At 38.4% G+C, this 23,791-nt stretch overlaps 1 protein-coding gene across 4 annotated transcripts in view; it reads left to right on the top strand.

Annotated features, from left to right (window-relative positions):
* apba2b (amyloid beta (A4) precursor protein-binding, family A, member 2b) overlaps positions 1-23,791 on the top strand; it is a 92,691-nt gene that overhangs the window by 36,214 nt on the left and 32,686 nt on the right. For 3 of the 4 annotated variants that reach the window (XM_065267656.1, XM_065267660.1, XM_065267657.1), the window contains one exon: positions 21,604-22,788. In XM_065267656.1, the coding sequence (XP_065123728.1) occupies positions 21,646-22,788 (1,143 nt within the window). In that variant the 5' untranslated portion in view covers positions 21,604-21,645. Of the gene's footprint in view, positions 1-20,353; positions 20,454-21,603; positions 22,789-23,791 lie in introns of those variants that run through there. The other variant, XM_065267659.1, reaches the window with a different exon arrangement.

Raw genomic sequence — 23,791 nt, forward strand, 5'->3', positions numbered from 1 at the left:
TGGCTGGTTGAATATACAGGGTTCCTATGGGTCCTTAAAAATCTTGAAAGTTTCTGAATCTGGGGTGAAAATTTTAAGGCCCTGGGAAGTTTTTGAAAGTATACATACATAGATACAGATCACTGAAAGTGCTTGAATCTATTTTATGCAAGAAGTTTTCTGGAAAAAATCCATATTATTCCCTGTGTAGTGTAGGATAATATCATACAAATTCTAGACTTTTTAAGCTAAACTGTTTGCTTTAAATGCTTATATCTTCTGTACACTCTCAGAAATAAAGGTACAAAACTGTACCTTTTCTGTCACTGGGGCTGTACCCTTTCAAAAAGTACAGCGTTGCACCTAAGGATTTCATTTTAGTACCTCAGAAGTACATTCTGGGACCAAAGAGAGCTTATTAGTACCTCAAAAATACATATAAGTATCTCAAAGGTGCATATTAGTACTAAATGTTTACACATTTGTACCTAATGGTCCTTACAATTACCTTTTTAAAGGCTGCTGCCCCACTAACACCTAGGGGACATATTTTGACTTTTTTCTAACAATGTAGGTCCTTAAGGTACGGTAATCTACAAATTTTTTTATTTTGTTTTGTATTCTTGTAAAGGTACCAAACAGAAACTTAGGGTACAGCCCCAGTGACAGAAAAGGTACAGTTTTGTACCTTTATTTCTGACAGTGTATGTAAATGTTGATTCATACCAAAATGCTTTTTTGCATAGTTGTGTTTGACACATGAAAACGTCTCGGGTTACGTATGTAACTGTTGTTCCCTGAGAAGGGAACGAGGCGCTGCGTCTCCCTTGCATAGTTCCTGCATCCCTGTAACGCCGTATTTGGCAATATTTCAAATAGCGATATACTTCCTGGCTCCCGCATCACCCTGTCTTGGTCGTTAAGCCTCACCATTGGTTGAATTTGGTATACACATTCAGATGCACTTACCCCTGGAGGCGTCCCCAAAGTGTCAACGCTGTGATGAAGTGAGTTCCCTCAAAAGGGAACAATGTATCTTAAAAGGTAACACAATATAACCTTGCTCTCACTTGAAATGTGTCACCACATCCCCATATTTAGTTTTTGAAGTTAACTAAGGTGTGGGAACCCTGAATAGAGGCATATAAGCAATATAAGCAAACAATGTCATAAGGTTCACCTGTACACCATATTTGCATCTATGTATTTGGTAAGACGCTGTTGTCCACAGCGACTTAAATAACAAGGCATGCATTTATGTGTGTTCTCTGGGAATCGAATCCATGACCTTTTGTATGAAATAATTTTTATATTACTGTATATGTTTAATAAATACCATTTTGTTGGCAGAATTTGTTAGTGTTGCGTCGATTTTTCAGCAAAGTCCACTAAGTGCGAAAGACTAATGGGTCAAACGACAGAGTCGTTAAAATAGGGCCCTTTATCTTCTACAGGAAGTTACTGAGAACCATTTGCATAATTACAGCTAATTTTTTACAGTGTAGGAGCCTGACAAAAAAATGCTAATTTACAAGAAAACATGACAGACGCACTTGTTTTGCTTCTGAACCCCTTATATTTTGGTGTTTACGTTCTGATCAGAAGTTTTTTCAGAATCTTTACTCACCCACTAACCCACTTACTCAACCCACCAGGATTTCTTTCCACTCTTTTCCTCCTCTTTTCCTCGTTTTTTCGCTCCACCCGTCGCCATCTGTGGTGTCCCACTGCTTTTTGCTCATGGACATGACAGTGCAGACAGCGCTGGAGCAGGCAGGTTTGCTGCTGAGAGTAAGTGAGCCAGACGCTCAGCAGGTGTTTTTCTCCGAGAGCTGCCACACAGAACTCTATAAGCAATGTTTTCCACACCGTCTCTGAGATGTGCTGTTTTTGTGAATGTTAGGGAAGGATTATTGTGGAAGTGTTTTTATGTCTTTGTGAATGCATACGTTGGTTTGGGAGATGGGATTTACCTGGATAACATCAAACTTGTTATAAAACTACAACGTTTTGGTGAGCTGAAAATGTTTTTTTTTTCACTTCCTATTTTGTACAGGATATATTTCACTTGTCATTGTAAAACTGGCTTGATAATAAGCTGTTGTGGGTGGTTGCAAGACAGTTGCTAGGTTGTTAATGGTGGTTGCTAGGATGTTGTGGGTGGTTGCTATGAGGTTACTTACTGGTACAAGTCAAAAATACCTTATTTTTTATGATAATCTAAATTCTAAAATGAAATGACTAAAACAACAAGAAGAAATGAAGAGAGAAGAAAGGAAAGCCTACAATGTTGAGATATATATATTTTTTTTAATTTTGAGAAGTTTAAACAGTAAATGCAAATAGATTTTATGCACAGAAAGTATATGAAATATACATTGTACATGTAAGTCCCTACTCAATGATTTAGAGTGGAGTGATGTTGTGCTAACAGAGATCCAGACTCCGATCTGGAAGTAGAATCTAAATACTGTAGGCTTTAAAAATCATTGCATACATTAAAAATGCATGATTTAAAAATAGAATGGTCAGACACTTTTGCTTTCATTAAATCAAGCAAGCAAGCACATTTTATGAACCTATCTGTAAAACCCAGGCTAAAGTCTTCTTATCGTTAAGAATTTATAAGATAAGGAGCATCAAAGTTTGATTTCAGTCACTGATTTCACATTGATTTTAATCTTTGACATGGCCTAACTCTGTCAGTATTAAAGCTTTCAAGATTTTTTTTTCACTTCATATTCTTTACCGAATGCTTTTTTGTAGAAAAACGCGTTAAATCACAAAAAAAATGACTTTAGCTGGGTTTTCGCAAACCTGGGTCGCATTTGTTATCAATTCTAAAATCATATGTTAACATGAATCATCAAGGGTTTTCCAGTCCTGTAAAGTCCATTCCAGCTAATGCATGTTGTCATTAAAACAAAAAGGGGAGATACCAAATACTAGTAATACAATGTTTACACATCCCATGTGTTGAATTATTTCAAATAATGCACACCTTAGGTCAGGCATGGGCAACTTCGGTCCTGGAGGGTTGGTGTCCTGCAGAGTTTAGCTCCAACTTGCCTCAGCACACCTGTCTAAAAGTTTCTAGTATGCCTAGTAAGACCTTAATGTGCTGCATTAGGTGTGTTTAATTATGGTTGGAGCTTAACTCTGCAGGACACCGGCCCTCCAAGGACCGAAATTTGCCCATCCCTGCTCTAGGTTGTACAGTAATGTGGCATGACGTGAAGCACACCAATGGAATATTTATTAACCAATCAGAATAAAGCATTCAATAGCCATGTGGTATAGACCGTTTCATCGGATGCACATGTGGTGACTCGATTAAGCGTCTGGTTGGAACTTTATTTCCGGTTTCAGTTTTAGAATGGACGGACAAGTTGCTAAACTGAACTCTTGAACAAACACCTCGTCGAAAATAACAAATGTTTTGGTTTTCTAGGTAATCTATTTGTTGTTTATTTTGCTTGTTATATAAATAAACTACTTTTAAAGTACTTGTTATTTATTCTTAGTGGAGTTTACCTGAAGTTACGTGTTAATGTGTTTCTGTTGTTGCCTGAAACCGTCTATAATGGTAAAATTATTTGTAGAAACGAATGAAAAGTAGAACTATTTTCACAGTTGTACTCAGATTTTTAGACCTATTCCATTGAAGAGCAGACCATGTGATTGTCATAATAATACAGGCGTAAGCGAACTATTTAGTATTTACCTATAATTTGATCTTTGTGAGGGTTTGGCAGGACAGATTAACCCAAATGCAGACGATGTCGGGGGAAAACAGAAAACACTTTATTTATACAAAAAACAAAAAAACCCACGAGGGGGTACACAACATGAAAACATGGAACACTTAACTATTAGCAAGACTTGACTGGAACACGAAACACGATACTGAACACAAGGAACCTGCACAGACCTAAAGATACACTGACATTAAATAGCAGAAACCAAACAAGATAACGAGCGGGAACAGGTGATGGGAGAAAACCAATGATTACTAATAAGCAGGAGAACGAGGGGGCGGGGTCACAGGACAAGACACCGGAGGCACATGCCAAACACAAAAACAAGGCATGAACCTCCACACAAGGCCAGGGACTGCCAGAACTCTGCCACCATGACAAAATACAAATATAACAAGACTTCAAGGCAGAGTCCTGACAATCTTTGCCTTGATGTTTCCATTTTGGGCTCCTATTTGAATTTTTCTCTGTTCTGTCTTACACTTATTGTTATGTCTGAGTAGTCTTGATTTTTATTTCTTGCATTTTACTGCTTGTAATCGTTATAGCTTACATGCTTGTAATTTTTAGGGCAGTATTAGTTTTTGACAGTTACGTTGGATTTTTTGTCTGTCCAACAGTTTGGTTTGTTTTTCTATGTGTACTCAGTCGATATAACATCTTTCACACAGCAGACAGGTATAAAGACAATTAATAGCATGTGATTTGCTTGTGGGCTTTAGGAAAGAGAGAGAGAGAGAGAGAGAGAGAGAGAGAGAGAGAGAGATAGTGACAGAGAGACTGAGAGTGAGTGGGCTTTAGCTGAAACCTTTCACTGCTATTTTATTAACATGTTGCCCTTGGGGCTTTAATTATAACTGTACCGATAATACGCTAACCCACTTCTGCCTGAATCTTCCTTTCGCACCTATTCCCTGTTTATACGGGTTCTTCTTATGTTTTCCAATGAGTTATTAGAACAGCAAGTTGCCATGTTTATTTTGTAATTATCATATAATTTCATTAATGCACGGATTGTAATTAAAGCTGTTAAGCTGTTTTGAATTAGCTTTTAAAGGAATAGCTCTGCCAAATATAAAACTCTGTTTATTTTTTTTAAATGTTGGCTGTTATTCTTTTCTATGGGATGGGACACAAAAGGATTTTTAAAGAATCTTGATGAAGCATTACGTGAATGGATGGAAGCATGTTTGTCAAGCTTCAAAGAGGCCAATTTTTGCATTTCATTATGAATTCATACAACTATGTCTTCATAAGCTTTACCAATGTCAATCTTTATTTCACATGTTCAGACTGGCTCCTCACAACTGCTTTATGCCACATGTGACTACCGCAGTTAAAAATAAGGGAGTTACGGCATTAGGGTGATTAAATGTGACCCAGATTAAGTATTTTTTTGTGATTTAATGGTTTCAAAATAAAATCATACCACATAATGTAAAGAGCATTCTGTGAAATATATAACTTTGATATCTTTAATATTTACAAAGTAAGGCCATGTCAAAAATTGGTGTGAAATCAAACTTTGATTATCTTTATTTTAACTATATTATTATAATATATTTATAACTATATACTATAGATTATAACTTTATTTTGATTAGATGAAACAAGAAAATATATAGAGTGCCTTTTCCCTATAATTCACTTTAGCATCTAACACATAATTTTGAATGACTATGTTGTTGCAGTCTCATTTCCAGCCTCCACATTATTGTAAGGATGCATGTGGGCATCGTTTTGACCCACCGCCATGATGCCCACAAGTTTGTTTTTATTCAAAGCTGTGAATGCTGCCGGTGGGATCAGACAAAAGAGTGTTGCCTTGGTGATTTGAAGGGGAGGCTGGTCTGGTGGTCTGGTTTAAGATAGCAGGAGACCAGGAAATAAATGTTCCCCTTCCCACAGATAGCTAAAAACAGATGAGGGCACACGCAGAATCTAAATTAGAGAGCAGAGCTTTTTCTTTTAAAGCGAGACATAGCCAAACTCAAAGAAGGACCTTTGAGTGCTTTGCCTGTAATATCATCCATAATGTCTGTCTTCTATTTCATCACATGTCTTTTTTAAATTAAGGTTAGTCCAGGAATATTCCACAGGAAATAAGTAAGTTCAGTCTTTAAACCTGCAGGTAGCGTGCACACCAAAGCTTTTACGCCGGTAGCCGGCATATGTTTTCGTTGGTTTCCAATGGTAGCAGAGTGTTTTCCAAATAAGCCAGCAGCTGGCGCTTTCCGTGCTCAAATTTTCAACTTTGGGGAAAAGCTCAGCTCGCCAATGTCAGTTCTCACTCGACCGTCCAATCACAGTGGAGGAGGGGTGGGATAAACATCACAACAACCAACTGGCGCATCTTTCAATGACTGATAAACAAAGCAGAAGTATCACAGCAACCAAAGGGCTCAGCTGAAAACGCCAGGCTGATGCCGACTGCCAGCTTTTTTCGGCCACGTTTAAAAGTTTTGGTGTGCATGCAGCCTTAGTCATTCTGAAAACCTTATAATGTTTCAGATGTCAGTTGATATTAGTATATCAGCAAATGTAAAAGACAATATTAGCAAATTATGTTTTAATAGTGAGCTGTGAATGGGCATCAGGAAGATACAAGCTCCTGTCACATGTTTTTATAACCTTCATATTTATGCACTATAGGCCTATTTTGTGTTTATAAACTGTAATGACATGATTTTGTGGGGAGAGCCGAACTGGTGGCAAAATGTGTCAAGTGTCAGAGCTAAAATTAAATTGACATTATATGAATATGGATTGTCTGGACTAGGATTGCAACTAACAATTTTATTATTGATGAATCAAGCTTTTTTGATTTATAAATTAAAGCAACACTATGTAGTTTCCATGTGAAAATGACTTACAGCTCCCCCATATGGTTGAAAAGCGCAACAGTTCCTGGTATCAGACACTCTTCTGCAGGCAGGGGGAGGGGCGGGGCTGTGTGCTCTACCCTCCACCGCCACTTTCAGAGTGTGTTTGTAGCAGCTAGGAGGCTGCTCAGGTTGCAGCAACAGTACAATTTGTCCAGTTAAAAGTTGTTCTATCACTGAAATAATTTTAGAGACATTATTTAAAGGTAAAAAAAACTACATAGTGTTGCTTTAATCAGCTAAAAATTGAAACATCTATTCAATCAGATTTTTTTCCATGTGTCAAAACTTACTTTGAAGGTGTGTAAGTATGTGTTAGTACATGTTAATGATAGGCGATCTCTTTGCTTGATCTATAACGAATGCATGGATTGTAGGCAACGGTTTACTTGTTGAAGTGGACACAACGGTCATCATCATAATTCTGCTCGCTTCTGACTCACATCCTGTAACTATGTTCACATTTTTAAAGAATTTACTACTGTCTATTCAAACGCAAGTTTTGAGCGCAGCACTTGTTTTTTGTCGTTTCTACGATCACAAATGCAGACATGGTTTTATCTTTTAGTATCCTTACTTTACCAATCTGGTACGTTCTGCTCAAGCCGCGCTGGCAAAGTTGATCGATTAGCTTTGTCATCTGCATTTTCTGGATCAGATTCAGACTGATAAGGTAGTAAAGACTCCTGTCGGTATTGGATTTTGAGCTGATCTTCTAAATATGATAAGGAGCGTCACTTGTACGGCTAAAGCTAGAGGCCAAACAGGTATTTTTAGAAAGGTGGGGCATAGAAGAGCAACAATAATATATTTATGTGTGGAAAATAATTTGCTTTTTGAAGCATAAACCATGCAAACACACTGCATTACACCAAATAGACCAAATAACATTCTTTTTACCAACGTGCTAGATACTTTAAAATTACAAAAGCCACACATTGAGTTTTACCAGTATAATCTTTAATTGATTATTTATGGTTTTATTCATATCAAATGATTTTATTAGTTTACCAGAAGACCATTTGTTTTTATTAATAAGCTAACTCTAAGCAATTGGGTGAGACCGTACTCATTGTCAGGTCATGGGTGAGGGATCCAAATAAATAGCCAATGTTGCAGTACCTTGTGGAAAAACTTAGCGTCTATACAAAAGAAAAACTTTCTACCACCACAATGCACACAAAACTGCAGTGAGGTACTGTAACTGTGACGTTGACTTCAATTTGGTCTATGGTCCCAGGTCTGAAGAACTAAGATTTCCACCATGTCTTAACTACGGCACAATATGATTCCAGCGATAGGCAATTTGTCTCTCCGTACTGAACACGAAAATGCGACATGGCGCAATGCAATCAATAACAAAACACAGCCAATTATAACAGTTTATTTCTGTTTGTTTGCACTGCAGCTCTGCTTTTTATGGCTTTCATTGTGTGAGGGATTTGTTATCTGCTTTTAAAAGTCTAATCAGTCTCTCCTCGTCCATGTTTGATGATTAATATTCATAATGCACATAACTTTCATTGATTGAGACCTCTGTGTAGGCGGAGCTGTCAGCCATGACATTGCAGAAATAGAATCCACGGTCGCTAGCAGTGGCATCGTGTCGTGGCAACTTAGGAGAAAAACTATGATTAGTATGGAAAATATATCTTTTATTGCTGCGTCACTTGTAGGTAGCACACTAGTCTGTTTGTTTATTTACTGGCTGACTCAAAACTTGGACAGAACACATGTAAGGTTAATAAATAAATCTATGCTGGGTTGTTTCAATTAAATGCTGGGTTATTTTAACTCGTGGATGGGTTAACAACAACCCGGCATTGGTTTATTTATAACCCAAAACGTGTTCTGTCCAATATTTACCCAGAATTGAGTTAAAAATAACCCAGGAAGGACAAGGTATGAGCGTAATGATTTAGATTTGCTTATTCAGATGCTCAGGTGCAAAATGACAAAGTACAGCCTATAAATGCTTGGCGCCTTTCCCTATGGAAGATTTTCATTCAGAAACAGCTGAAGAGAGCAGCTGCACAACAGGCTTTCTGCCCAGTCTCTTGAAAAGCAAAATCTTCTGAAATTTGTTTTTCACTGTGGATCCTCCATATGTTCCGTTTAACGTTTACTCTTTTGTTTTCTTTTATCATTTTAAGATAAGAGACCTTAAGCATTGGAGTAAATGACTATCATAACAATATATCATTGTATTTACATACTACAGTGTGCATCAAAGAAAAAAAAATTTAGTACACGATTAAAATCATGTGGTATTACTCTGACACTTTTGTTTGGTCACATTTTAGTTAGTCTGATTGCATTTCTCATATCAAATGGCATGGCTTGTGGGCTTATGATGACCTGCCAGAAATGAACAGACTCTTCAGAAGAGAAGTCTACCATGAATTTATTGGGTGCACATCTAATTTTTCCAGCTGACTTTCTTTCACGACTTTAATTTGGTCTTTAATGGCTAAGCCATGCTTGAGAAAGCAAGACATTAAAAGGCGTTAGCTCCTTTTTGGCTTACAAAAGTTCAAAAGAGTAAAGAGAATTAGCCCTCACTGATGCTAGACTGTTTTTAGGAGCACATTTTGTGTCTTCTTCATTGCCTCGATCTGTAATTTAGAACAAAGCTGCCATAACCACCAACTAAATGCGATTCCTCTCTCTTTAAGACAACATTGTTATGGTTATTGTTGTACTATATACTTCACTGTCAGTGTCAAGCCCCACTAATTGAGGTCTGCATTCAGTTCCCAAGTTACTTTAATAAGCTTTATGTTTTAAATATAAGCACACATGAGATGATCTCTCAAGTAACCCCTATTAACCTGGACATTTTGTTCACAAAATGAATTAATCCGTAATTGGAAATATTTGTCAGATATCACACAAGACCTTGACTGGGAAACATATACATGCATATACAGTAGATAGCTTAAATGTGCAGTGTCTACAAGCTTATGGCCGTATCTGCAGTTTCAGCACCAGGTGAACAATGACTCTCTCACAGATCAGGCACAGCCATTGTCTTGACTCTGAGACTGTTGTGATCAATTGAGGAAAGCAGGGCCTGTTGCACGTCTCTACTTTACACAGATGTCAGGAAAGAATCCAATTTTCTCATCTCTTCACTCATCTCAGCTGAGTGAAACTATCAAGGCATTTGTCAAAGAAACAAGAAAACTGTCCTGCTGTGAGTTAAAGCTACAACTCATTCCAGACATAAATAAGCCTGTTTATAGGAGACAGCACGCCGCCCTGGCAGTGTCAGGCTTCACCTGGTTCCCACGTTGGGACAAACCACTGGATGTGAAGAGCTTGAAAGTGCCCAGACACGCAGGGGGAACAAGAGGAACAATTGCACTTTGAGAATTGAACTCATCTCAGTTCTCATCACCTCAAAGTTTCAAATGCAATCCTTCACAAGCTGCCCTATATGCTCACAGAGTCATTTTTCCTTTTCTCTTATATTATTAAATGTCAGTTAAGCAGGTGGCAAGAAATAAGAAATGAATCATTTAGCATCTGCATTATAAAATAAATCTTTCAATTAAATGTAAATGGCAACTACCTTTTTGAATTTAAGTGGTGCTTATAGACAACCTACTGCAATGTTGCTCATATAACAACTTACCCTGAGTGTGTGCTAGGGGTGGGCAGTTTATCGAGTTTTGTACTATATAAGTATTTCCCAGCAGGATACAGGATGAGATAATATGGTCTATATTGGTATGGGCTGATATAACCCTCCTTTTTGCATCAGAAGCTCTTCCAGAAATGTACGTTGAGGTCAGACGAAAGCTTTTCAAGCAGTTTGAATGTTGTGCAGCTGTTTTTCAAACAGGGAGGAAAACTATCTTTGTATTTTACTTTCATCATCTGCTGTTTTAACTCTTTCCCTGTCAGCGTTTTTAAAAAAAGTTCCCAGCTCGAGCCAGCATTTTTCATGATTTTCACAAAAGTTTAATGTCTTCCATAAAATGTTCTTCTTTAAATATATAAACATACAATATATCAAATGAAAGAACAGAAAACGTTTCATCCTGTGTAAATTTTGAGCAAAAAGCTGAGATAATTACATTTTTGTGAAGAACTTTTGATATAAATCAGATTCAGGGCGATCATCAAAACATACACAGAGTTCTTACTCTTCACGTGAGGCTTTGTTTCCAGGTTTTTTAAGTTGCGGAAGAGCGTCACCTGATGGATACTAGCAGTATTTCAGATTACGGGAAATACTTGTCATTGGCAGGGAAGTGTTTTCCCTTAACGAGTTAACTCTTCAATGGCGGGGAAAGAGTTAATAAATAAATGGGGGGTTGTAATGGTGCAGTGGATAAGACATTCGTCTTTGGTGTGAGATACCCGGGTTTGAATCCACTGTAACACACCATTGTGTCCCTGAGCAAGACACTTAACCCCTAGTTGCTCCAGAGGCGTACGACCTCTGACATATATAGCAATTGTAAGTCGCTTTGGATAAAAGCGTCAGCTAAATGAATAAGTAAGTAAATATAATTGTGGCATCTCACTTTGACTTGCATGTAAACATTTATTCCAATTTGTTGAAAATACATTATTCTACAAATATAAATATTGATTGAGTATCGCCATTTATCTGAGAATTAACAAGATATGAATTGTGGTTAATATTGCACAGCCCTAGAATGTGCCAAACTCAAAATCCTAGGCTCCCTGCAAGCAATTTGTCTGAAACAAGGCTAAATTTGGGCTGTCAGCGAAAGTCTTATAGATGTCTACCATAGCCCAAAATACCCTATTTTGCAGTGTAGTTCCTTTAAGCACATTGTGTATTGTTAACACAATAGAAAATATGAAGTATGATGGAAAATTCAGTCCAGATTTGCAGTGCAGTCCATATTGAAGTCGCATTTTTACTCTGTTGTCTCAGATTTGCATTTGTACAGAAGGGCTGATCTGATATCATGCACTCCTCGGTGCTACAATACCAGAAAGTGTCTGTGGTAGCTTAAACTTCTTAGCCCATGAAATGTAATACTGTACATACCAGCAACATCAAGAACAGATTACTGTTTGTCCGTGCTAATGTTTGGCTCTGCAGAATCCCCTTTGCTTCTGTGCTTACTGTTATGAGGACCCCTGTTGACAATCAACATTTTCTCACCCACACTGTCATTAAAGCAACACTATGTAGTTTCCATTTAAAAATGACTTACAGCTCCCCCATGTGGTTGAAAAGTGCAACAGTGCCTGGTATCAGACACTCTTCTGCAGGCAGGGGGAGGGGCGGGGCTGTGTTTCCTACCCTCCATCGCCACTTTCAGAGTGTGCTTGTAGCAGCTAGGAGGCTGCTCAGGTTGCAGCAACAGTACAATTTGTCCAGTTAAAAGTTGTTCTATCACTGAAATAATTATAGAGACATTATTTAAAGGTAAAAAAACTACATAGTGTTGCTTTAACAACAACAAAATCATACATCTGGATCTGTAGAGCAATGTTTTTTGACCGGTATAGATGTATAATCAAGTGGGATGTTGTGAATGCTTCACATAAAGAGCTAACATGAATTGCTAAGGTTCCAACATCTGTGTTTGTTCTATATGCAGTGTGATAAAAGGCAAATGGTTTGTTTATGTACTGGAACTGTAAGACATATCTTTGTCTTGTTATACAATCATGCGTGTCTAACTATGAAACCCAATTTTCACATTGTCAGCATGGCCACTGATTCCATGCAATTATCTTCCAGCCTGTGTAGGTCAGTACAGAAGTGGGTAAAGCAGACAAACAGTCACATAAGCTAAATAAGTCAATGGAAAATGTTTTGGAAATCTCAAGGAAATAATAAGTGTTTAGGACTGTTTAACCCCCTGCTATTTTGAAGCTGGATGTATCTGGCCTTATGTGCTGTTCAGTGGATATTAATTGGTTTTTGGCTACTTTTGTATCAGAGATACAATTGTAATTATGAAATAATGTAATGAAGTTATCTTAGACCACTTGTCCTGTTTGCCACTGGCCAACAGACAGATTATAACTCCTCCAAATTTACACCATTGATTAACCATTGATTTAGGCATAGTCAGGAAATGCTGGTTGGAATTCTCATAAAGTATTAATTATTTGCTTTATTACTATGGTTTATATAATTCAATTAAATTCAAATGATCCAGATTTTTAAACTATCATGTAACACTTTGGGATTCTAAACGATTATTGGAGGAAAGCTTATATGATAGTTTAAAATTATGCAATGTGGGTCCCTTGAGCCTTGGTTGGGTCAGGAGGTCTTTCTTTGTGGAGTTTCTGTGTCAGCGTGGGTTCACTTTGGGTACTCCGGTTTCCTCCCACAGTCCAAAAATATGCAGGTTAGGTAAATTGGAAATGCTAAATGATCCTTTTCCAGATTGTGTAAAGATTAACTTGTGTTGATGAACCTTTTTCTGCTATATAGCCATAGATGCTGGAATGGTGTTAAGAAATAAATACATTGTTAGATTAGATACAATTGATGTTGGGTTTTGGAACATTTTTGAGCTATTATTTCATTCAATCGTTTACTGTTTGTATTTTTTATATTGTTGACAGCAAGGGCCCTATCATACACCCAGCGCAAAGCAGCACAATGTGTGACGCAAGTTTCAACCCGGCATAATGATAATTTTCACGTTTATCTCCACGTTATTTAAATAACACATGTATTTGCGCTCAATTTTGCGCCCATTGGACATTCTGGTCTGAAAACGAGGTGTGCTCAGGCACATTGTTGGCGCATTGCTATTTTAAGGCAACTAAAATAGACTAGTATAAAGTCAATGGCGCAATATTGTTTTTGTTATTTAGGGGTTGTGTACACCAAAACTTTTACGCCCGCGGCCGGCGCATGTTTTCAATTGTTTCCAATGGAAGCTCGGCGTTTTTCAAATAAGCCAGCAGCGAGTGGGTTTTTTCCGCGCTGAAAACCGGCGCTCGGCGGTTTTTCCGCGCTCGGCGCTGAGCGTCGAGAGTTGAAAGAGATTCAACTTTGGGAGAAAAGCTCCGCTCGTCAATGTCAGTTCTCACCCGGCCGCCCAATCACAGTGGAGGAGGGGCGGGACATTACCACAGCAACCAACCGGCTCACAGCTGAAGTATCACAGCTCCCAAACTCTCAGCTGAAGAAAGCTGGCACTCAGCTGAAAAACAGCTGGCATTCGGCGTTTTCAGCCGCGTTTAAAAGTTTTGGTGTGTCCAGCCCCTTAGCACGTTCATAATACGGGACGACAATGCGGGTTTGCTTATCACACACATGGATGTGCAGCAGATCACAATCTTTTTTATAATATGAAAAATTAAAGGATTAAAATGTAACAGATTATAATTGAGTTTCTTGGACATAAATAAGGACCGGTTACGAGACGTTACAATGCGTAAAGAGCTGCTTCACCTCCTGTAGCCTGTAAGTAATTAAATGTTTTGCTTTTAACAAATGCAAATATTGCATCGATTTTTAAATGTTTGTTTTTAAATGCTAGTATGCTTCCCCATGAATTTATTGTATATGATGACTCTTTACCTGTGGATATGGTGAGATGAGAACATTTTTTAAGTAATGTTTAAAAAAAAAACTCATGGTGCTGTCCGAGTGCTGAAACGGCTCTCTGCACGCTTGTAAATTCTTTATCTCCTGTTTGTTACAAATAAAGTATTTTTTGGATATCCATACATTTACAGCAATTAAAAGCCTGCTATTTTTACTTCCATGACTAAAAGAAAATGAAGGTATTAATCCAAAAATATCAATTTCAATGCAAATGAAAACAACACAATTATTTAACATTAATCTTAAACTGGGGGTCTTCTTCCTCCGCTTAGTTTTTCAGTTTACAATGTCTGTCATCTAAAAAGGTATTAGACATGGCGCCAGCACAACTGGCTTTTAAAGGGGATGAGAGATAAGACTCTCATTGGTTTATTGCACGTCACGCCCAAAACACTCCCATTACTCATTACAAGAATCGGAGCCACCCTTTTTGGATTTTTCCCATCATTAAATTAGCAAAAGTGGATTCGGACACGCCCGTTTAGACCGTGCGCTTTAGACCATGCGCTTAGATCGTTAAAATAGGGCCCCAACATTTTTAAACAACACAACATGTACTGTATTTACATTAATGTTTCTGTATGTACTGTCCTGAGAATGAATGGCTTCTTCTGTGGTTGTTAAATTGAAAGCATAGCAGAGAACAGGTCAGTTCGTAGCTTCCAGAAAAGCAGTAATGTAATGTAAAATGCGTTTTTATTTATAATAGTTCATCATGTTTTTAAATATGTTGTGTTTTTGTGACGTAGTGTGATATAGCTATGAGTGTTAACAGTATAGTATGGAAGCAGTTACTATTGCTAAAGTCTTCAGACTTCATGATACACAGTAATAAGTTAAGAGTGACATTTATAACCTGTACTGTATTTCCAGTCTGTGAGAGGAATCTGTGTAAACAGAAAGTGAGTTATTTAATTAAGTCTGAGCATTTCAGGTACATTTAACACATATAAGTGTCACCTGCACTAAATGCTAGTTTGTCAAGTTGAAATACTGACAGAGGGTAGTTTTTATGTTCAGCGTTTTCTGGACTTGCTGTATAAGATAGCAGCTTAACTTGTCTTGCTCTGTCTGCAGCAAACTGCTTATTTTCAACAGAAGACATACAATCTGTTTCAGCTCTTTACTTGAATTGATTCTCATTGTGGTACCTCAATGTTGTTCTTTCCTTTGTTTTTATTTTTAAAGTTATACTTTTGGGCTTTTCATTTTTGATAGGACATCATAGATTTTATAGGGCAAGAAGAAAGGGAAGCAGGATTGGCAAAGAACCTCAAGCCAGAAATCTAGCTGAAGTAACCAGAGGTGCAGGTGCTCCATACGTCGGATCGCTGCCCACAAGGTTATCGGCTTCGACCGTATCTTTAGGGTTTGAGTGATGTCACAAAGCAGCATGTTGGTCTCTGAGGATCTATTAAAGGTTAATGGATCCAAGTGACTCGGACCTTGATAGTGTTTTGGTCCTGTTATTTATGCTGGTGACCTCTTTTTCCAGGTTCCAGCATCTTAAACATGATTAACTGCCATGTCTATTTTAGTCACAATGAATTACAGGTTATTTCTTTTTATTTGGAATGTTTTGGGTCGTTTTGATAAATCGAAGTAATTGTAAAATGTGGTCCAAATCCAGTCATATGTGACCCTGCCTGTGAAACCCAGCTAAAGTCATTTTTTTTTTAGAGGTTTTACTGTTTATACATAAAGAAGAGCATTCTATAACTTCGAACTTTGCAATTATGAGACTTTAGCCTGGATTTCACAGACAGGGTCGCATTATGTGCATGGGATTAAAGAGGTATGTTACAGCCATCTGATTAAGTAGGAAGTACTTAAGTTCTCTGCGTGGCTATGCAGCACTTCTGTGCCAATATTCAATAAAAAGGCTCAATGTGTGGCCTGTTGGCAAGGCTGTTCTGAGTATTAGTATGCTTTTATTAAAGCATGACTGATTTATTGTTGTGCTGATATTATCAGAGATGTTATGGTCGTATTATAAGTGGAGGAGAGAGACAAGTGGTCTCTTTTGTCCACTTGTTTTGACTGCTTCTACCCTGAATACTTTGAGGGATGGTCATGGTTGCTAAAACACAAGCGGGAGAAATGACGCGTTTAAATAGACACACACTAATATAATGCTGCTTGTGTTGTTACTAATTAAACATGCTCATACTTACATGCAAATGTAAGGGCTTTCTCAGATATTTCAGAGCAATTGATAAGTTTGTGCAACTTCCACCCCCTTACAAAATGAAGAAAAAATTAAAGTTTTATAGTCACTTTCATCAGATGCATGCGTGTTGTGTCCAAACTTTTAACTAGTACTGTACTGTATAGAACAGTGGTTTTCAAACTGGGGGCCGGGGCCCCCAAGGGGGCTGCGAGATGGTGCCAGGGGGCACCAATTTTATGACATTTTATAAAATACAGTAATTTATCATGAATTCTGTGTAATTAAACCTTAAAAAATAATGCTACTAACCAAAAGCCCTACTTTTTTGTAAAACTTAATGTTTTTGTTTTTTTATTAAAATGTTGAGTTTTAGAACAGTTTTTTGTCACAAATTTTCTTTGGGGGGCTGCGAAGGAATGCACCGTACACAAGGGGTGCCGCACGCTGAAAAAGTTTGGGAACCACTGGTATAGAATATATTACTGCAATATAATATACTGCAGTATATGTATACTGTATTATAATATATACACATAAAATATTAAGTTATCGTGATTTCTTTTTTATGAAAGTAGAGTAATTCTTTAACTCTTGATGGTGTACAGACAATAGAGCAAACACCATGTTCTCAACATGTAAGTTATTTCAAGATACAGTACAATCAATTTGGTTTTCAAATATGTTTCCTTAATGTTTCCCTCTTCTGCCATCAGAAAAAAAGCTACTGTTCTGTTTTGGTTGAATCATATTCCCTTTTCATGGGAATATTTTACTTGTTGCAACTGTAATACATTTTTTTTCAATTGCTTCTATAAGATGTTAGATTTTTGTTCAGAACCCAAGCTACCTAGGGATATTAAATGCATTTTACTGTTGCTAGAGGTTTTGTTGTCCTCTGTGGTATGTTTTTTTCTATGACGTTTTCCTTCATTATAAATAATTTGTGCATAAATAGATGTGATCCCAATAGGTACAGGCAGACGAGATTGATTCTCCGCGCATCCTTCCTGACAGTCTCGTCATTGACATGATGATGTATTCGACTTCAATAAATGGAAATTACTTGTATACTATCAGTACATTGTCAGTGTCTGTGTGTGATAAATACCGTTAACAGCACTTCAGACATTTTACTTAGGTGTGGCTTATGACTGAGCAATAGGGTGAAAGGTCAGGGGTGCCCTTGGGAGCCAGTTGCCGTTAGTTACCACCATGATGTTGGGATTGAATGGATTCAAGTTGGGGGAGGTAATTTAACTGCCTCTTTAATAGTGCTGCCGCGAATAGTCGACGTAGTCGACGTAATCGACGATGAAAATTTGTCGACGGCAATTTTTTTAGTCGAGGAGTCGCATATTTATTTTTTTCCGTCTCAAACGGCCCACTGTAATTCTGTCTCATGTCTCAAATGGCTCAATGTAATTCACCTCCACACCAGTCTGTGCGCTGTGCGCGCCCTGCTGGTTAATCTGCTACGCTATCATCTTTCTTCCCTCTCCCCTGCCTTCACTGCTTTAATTTTGAAAAATTGGCGGTGGCAGGTGAGTCTGTGGAATTATGAGTCGGAAAGCTTCCGAAGTATGCAAGTATTTTAAGCCAAGTTGTGATAAAAGAGTGGTCTGTTACACCGTGCCAAACGTCGCTGGCTTATCACGGGAGCACAACGACAATGCACGAGCATCTCAAACGAAAACACTCGGGAGTTATTGACGATACACCCACAGAGAATAGGACAACGTAAGTAACTGTTATATGATTATTAATGGAATGGCGAGCTAGTCAGTACTGTTTTATTAACTCTTTTGAGAAGTACAATGACTCTGTCTTTGGATGTTAAAGGCTATGTTTGCTCGTGATTCCGCCACGGAATCAACACTGGACGCAACAAAAAGATTTTTCATGATTCCCATTTACATTTTTATTTTACTATTTTAAACGGCTCAATTCATTGTTGCGAGTGTTCAGCGCGTGTCTCTCTCTCTCTCTCTCTCTCTCTCTCTCTCTCTCTCTCTCTCTCTCTCTGTCTCTCTTTCTCTCATGTTGCTTGCAGCGCCTCGACCGCGCGCGCCTCTCTCTTACGTGACAGTGAAAAGGTGGCAGTGTTTTTAATGTACTTTCTTTTTTGCGTAAACGTCAACATTCACAGATGTCTCTGACAAAGACGACTGATCGAGTTAACATGACTTGAAGAAAGATTAGCAGTAGTGTGAGTCTGTGTGCGAGCTTTCTCCCTCCCTATGATGCTGTATGCCGTGTTCTGTAGTCTATGTAACAACAACAGTGTATTCTCTTATATTTCTGAATTTGCACCGAATTGTCTGCGCTATATCACTCGCATTTAAAATCAAGAAATGGCTCAAAACACAACGACAATTATGAGAAGAGCAACAGCAGTAAAGCTACAATGTAAATGTATGGTGATTTTTGCATATCTAAATCAGGATTTTAGCAGCAGTTAAAGGAACAGCTGGTTGGATAAAAAACGAGGTGATGGGTCATGTTTAGTCACTATTTTATAGGCTACAACAGAACAGATAATATGTAAAATAGCATTCAGTTGTGTTAAAATGCAATATAAGATCAAAGAGTAGTAGTGAAACATTTCATATTTCTGTTAAGCATCTACTTTGCACTGGAAGTTTTTATTATTATTTATATTGTTTACATTGTAATTTTTTATTTGGTAACATTTAAGTTATTCATATTGTTTATGACACCGGTGGGTTCAAAATAAAATGGACATAATGAAATAACAAACACTTGAGTTTTTTTTAATTAGTCGTTTAGAATAGTCGACTATTCGAAAAATTAGTCGAAAGATTAGTCGTTAGAAAATTAGTCGTTAGTGGCAGCACTACTCTTTAAGTGTATACTTGTGTTATACGCCCCCTTATAACAAGAGCAGGTGGAGAGCAAAAGTGTGATTTCCTTTGAGAGCTGTTGTTCAAAGAGGTGAAAAATGATCAGTCAGACAAGGTTTAAAATGGTGGGTTATTATTCGTTTGATAGGTTGTAGCATGAAGGCACAGTAACATTAAAAGCACTGTATTTATATGTTGAAGAATCGAATGTCTAGAAATACAGTAGGACACTTAAAGTTTGGAGTTACAGAAGGCTATGATTGTTGGTTGTTGTAATGACCGGTGATGGAAAGTGAAGAAAATGGGAATTACACCAAGACACATGTTTCTTACTGTGCCTGTGTGTGTGTTTATTCAACTTTTGCAGACAGCCTCTATTTTCATGATTCAGCCCCTCAGCATTGACATGTATTTGCGTTTTTTATGTGGAGTTTGTCAGCTTGCACTTACAAGCATCTGACGGATAAACTTTAACATTCGAGAATGTATAAATTGTGAAAGGTTTTGTAATGGTATGTAGTTACCAGCTCAACTACTGCAAGTATAATAACACAATTAATGCGCTTTTTGTTTTAGCAAATAGCGTCATTCACAAACATAAATGTCACTGTTCAGTAATGGATCTAAATAATTTTTTTGCTGAAAACATTTGCTTTAAAATTTAAAGACCAACCCTGCATCAGAAATTGCTTACTTAGTAGATGAAAATCCGTATGCCTATCAGTATGTAAATTAGTATGTAAAAAACAGTATGTGTGAAAAAAGATCTACTGCTTCTGCAAATCTTTTGTCAGGTACAGTTTAAGTATGTCTTTTAATAACATATAACTTTATATTTACAAATGATTAAACTATTTTAAATCAATATTTAATGTTCCTTACCTTACTTATGAGGTAAGTACAGTGCTCGAATTGAAGGGGGGGGGGGCTGGGGGGATCCGGGACCCCCCATAAGGCATTAGGTCCCTCAGATATTTTTATTTTATTAAAGATAATGTTGACAAACCTGTTAAGATGTAGTACATTTTGTGAATGAATTATTTACAATAATAAATGTTGTGTCTATTCAAACATGTGAATGCCCATTGCTATGCACATGTTTGTTTTGTACTTGCTTAGTGCCGCTTCAGCAGTACCAACACAAGCCAAACGCTGATGAGGGGTGTCTGAAATACCAAGAGGGGCGAACACTTGAATGCATATAATTTCCCCAGCTAGAAAATACATATGGCTTTGGTACGTTCCTTAAGTTTTGACCCTGAATAGTCGAAGATTCAATGCTTCCAGTCGAATCTTCGCAGATGTGTAATGAAATTAGGATCATTTAATTTTGACTACTGTATATAAGGGTTCACATTATCTGATTTCACATATAACAGCTTTCTCCCAATATATTAATATACAGGCTATCTTGCACTCAACTTAAACACCACTTATAGGCCTAACACATTAACGTCCTATCTAGTCAATATTTATAGTGGGTTTAATGTTCGCTATGTTAATGCGTTTCCTTCTTCCATTATTTGCATTTAGTCTTTTTTGCAGAAGTCATAAACCACCTCAAGTGAGCTTAAAAACTTTTTTGCGAATTTTTTATTTGAAATTTGAAATTTCCAATCACTTGTTTTTGATGCAATACTTCAAAATGCACATAAAATGATAGTGATGGAAACACGGCTAATGACTGAAACTGATCTTGTGCTGTGGTCTAAAAAGAGATGCTGACTCCACTAAAGGTGTTTAAAAATGTGTAAGTGGTGCAGCTCAGGAGACATTTTTGTCTCAGTGGATCCCAATGTTTTAGACTGTAAAACATACAGTACAGTGGGATATATTTAGTGAAAATGTTAGCTCTAAATTGGAGCCATAGAATTTACTAATGTTATTATGATAAAGGGACCTTTTGAGACCTATTGAGTTTAGGGGAGCTCAGACAGTTGTAATTTCTCTATGTAAAGACTGTGAGTTCATAAGATTCATTTGTGAATAGGTTTATTGCTCAAAATTAATGACGGCCAGACAAAAGTCCTAATCTGCAGAGGATAGAATAAGCCAAATCAATCTAATGTAATTATTACAAATCCAGTCTACAGTACATGTTACACAGCTCAAATCATGAACCAAAGGTATAATATACACCGCCAATGTGCTGTTGGTGAAATGCTGACATGGTTGAACAGTCCTAGTATTTAGAGCTTGTAACAATAGGCATGCATGTTGCAGTATACTGTTTTTCAAAGTGTAGACAATAAAATAGAGTTACTTACAGTACAATTACTCCCATAGGAGAAACATAAAAAGACTGAATCGCTCTCCGTCTGTTAGCTTTGTCTAATTTTGTCATAGTTTATTTTGTTAAGATTGTGTTTTTTCTTTGTTTTTACAGGATTGAGTTTTCCAGTGATGATAGACCTGTGAGCAGCTCTAAATGGCTCAGAGGAAGAGGCCAGGGACCAACAGCAGCATGGCCACAGCAGAGCCTCATGTTTCCCCTTCACATCCCTGCCCCGCTCCCTACCCGAACCACGAGATCCCAGAGGAGGAGTATGAAGAGCGCCCAAACCCTGAGGCTTCCCAACACCACTTCCACAACCAAGAAGAACCAGATATGACAGACAGCAGACCGACCACTCCCACCACCCCAGACCATGTCCACAGAGATTACCACAGCCACCCAGACAGCCTGGATGGAGACTCGAGCTCAGACTATGTCAACAATACATCCGATGAAGAAGAGGATGACTACGACGAAGGACTCCCGGAGGAGGATGAAGGTGTGACATATTACATTCGTTATTGCCCTGAGGATGACAGCTACCTGGAGGGCATGGACTGTAACGAACCAGAGTGCGGACACCAGGATGGTCGAATTGAGCCACTTCCGGACACGGATGAGTGCCAGGAAGCAATTGAGGAATGGGTTGAAGGAAACGAGGATGGACATGGCGATGGAGAGGTGCGTTGTGAAGTCCTTGAGCAGGATTCTGACCAACAGCTATACGATGGCAGACCTGAACCCGTCCTCGACCACCACCAGTGCTACCCAGATCACCACCAGGACCAGCCCCCACTTCCAGATGAAGATCCTGATGCACAGGACATTGAGGGTAGTGAGGAATACTGCCCTGAACAGGAAGAAGAAGCACATGTGGGACCAGAAACAGATGGCTACACAAGTGACTACTATGCCACAGAGGACAACGGAAACTCGTGTGTGCGTGTGTCACCCTACCGAGGGCATAAGGGCACGGCGGCAGAGGCAGGGGAGGAGGCAGAGGAGGACATTGACCAGATAGTGGCAGAGATTAAGATGAGTATGAGTATGGGAAGTCTCAGCAGCAGCACTGATCAAAGCCCAGAGGATCTCCCGCCTGATCCGGGTTACCAGCCAGAGACACGGCCCAAACCTGAACCCACCCCATACCCTCAGCCTCACCGTCATGATGGCAGACCCAAATCCCTCAATCTTCCCTCTTCCAGACACAACACTGAGCTCCAGAGAGGCTTTAAGGTGCGGCCTCACACACCAGAGGAGAGGCAGAGATGGACCCAGGACCAAGTGAGAGAGCAGGTATAGATAGAGCTCTGATGCATTTCTATAAAGATGGCGTTTTAAACAAGAATTGTCAGGATCCTGCAAAACACTGTTGAAAGTATGTGTGTTATTTTTTTATACATGACCTCAGCATATCAACCTCACACCCGTAACCACTGTGCTAGTAAACAACCAGAACACCATTGCAAGGACAAAGCTTTTACGTTAAATGTAAAACCATACTGTGCTTTCAACTGTCCAAATATTCATGTGGTGTCTACATTATTTTCAGATGTCTTTTTTACTTTGGCAATGCCCTACAAACATTCTGGCATTTCCAGTGAATTGTTAGCAGTAGGATGTCATTCTAAACACACTCGGCTCTGCTGCCATAATATCTTAATTATTTTATGTAGAAGAAAACTGATTGGTTGTATTATGGCGCTTTTCCATTGCATAGTACCCCACGGTTTGGTTTAGTTTGGGTCGGTTCAGCTTACTTTTGGGAGCTTTTCCACTGGGTGTAGTAAGTAGTACCCGATACTTTTTTTCGTACCACCTCGGTTGGGGTTCCAAGCGACCCGAGCTGATACCAAACGTGACGTGAAAACACTGTAGATCACTAATTGATCTGAGAGAATCGTCACTACCAGCGTCATCACTATGTAAAACATTAGCTTTACCTCAGTGCTAGCTTGCGCTGTCTCGAGTGACATGTTGTCATCTGTGCTCTGCTATAAGTTCCCAAACTCCCTTTTAGCGATGAAAAACATCCACAGGTTGATAATCAGGGACACCATAATAGTTTTTTCCATACTTTTGCGGCAGTTTGTGGCCGAACATTCGCGATGAGCACGTCAGCATTATGCTTAAATGCAACTTCAATGAGGCTCAGCGGAGCGCCATCAACTGATGCCACGGGTGTTTGAACCAGAAACTGTCATGTGATACAGAGGTAGTGATAAACGAAACGTGACGTGCAAACATCTGTTTGTAGTGGCCAATTTTAATTTTTGTGGCAGACTGAGAAATAAATAAA

Source organism: Paramisgurnus dabryanus, chromosome 2 (genome assembly GCF_030506205.2).
Source record: "Paramisgurnus dabryanus chromosome 2, PD_genome_1.1, whole genome shotgun sequence".
Taxonomy (NCBI): Eukaryota; Metazoa; Chordata; class Actinopteri; order Cypriniformes; family Cobitidae; genus Paramisgurnus; species Paramisgurnus dabryanus.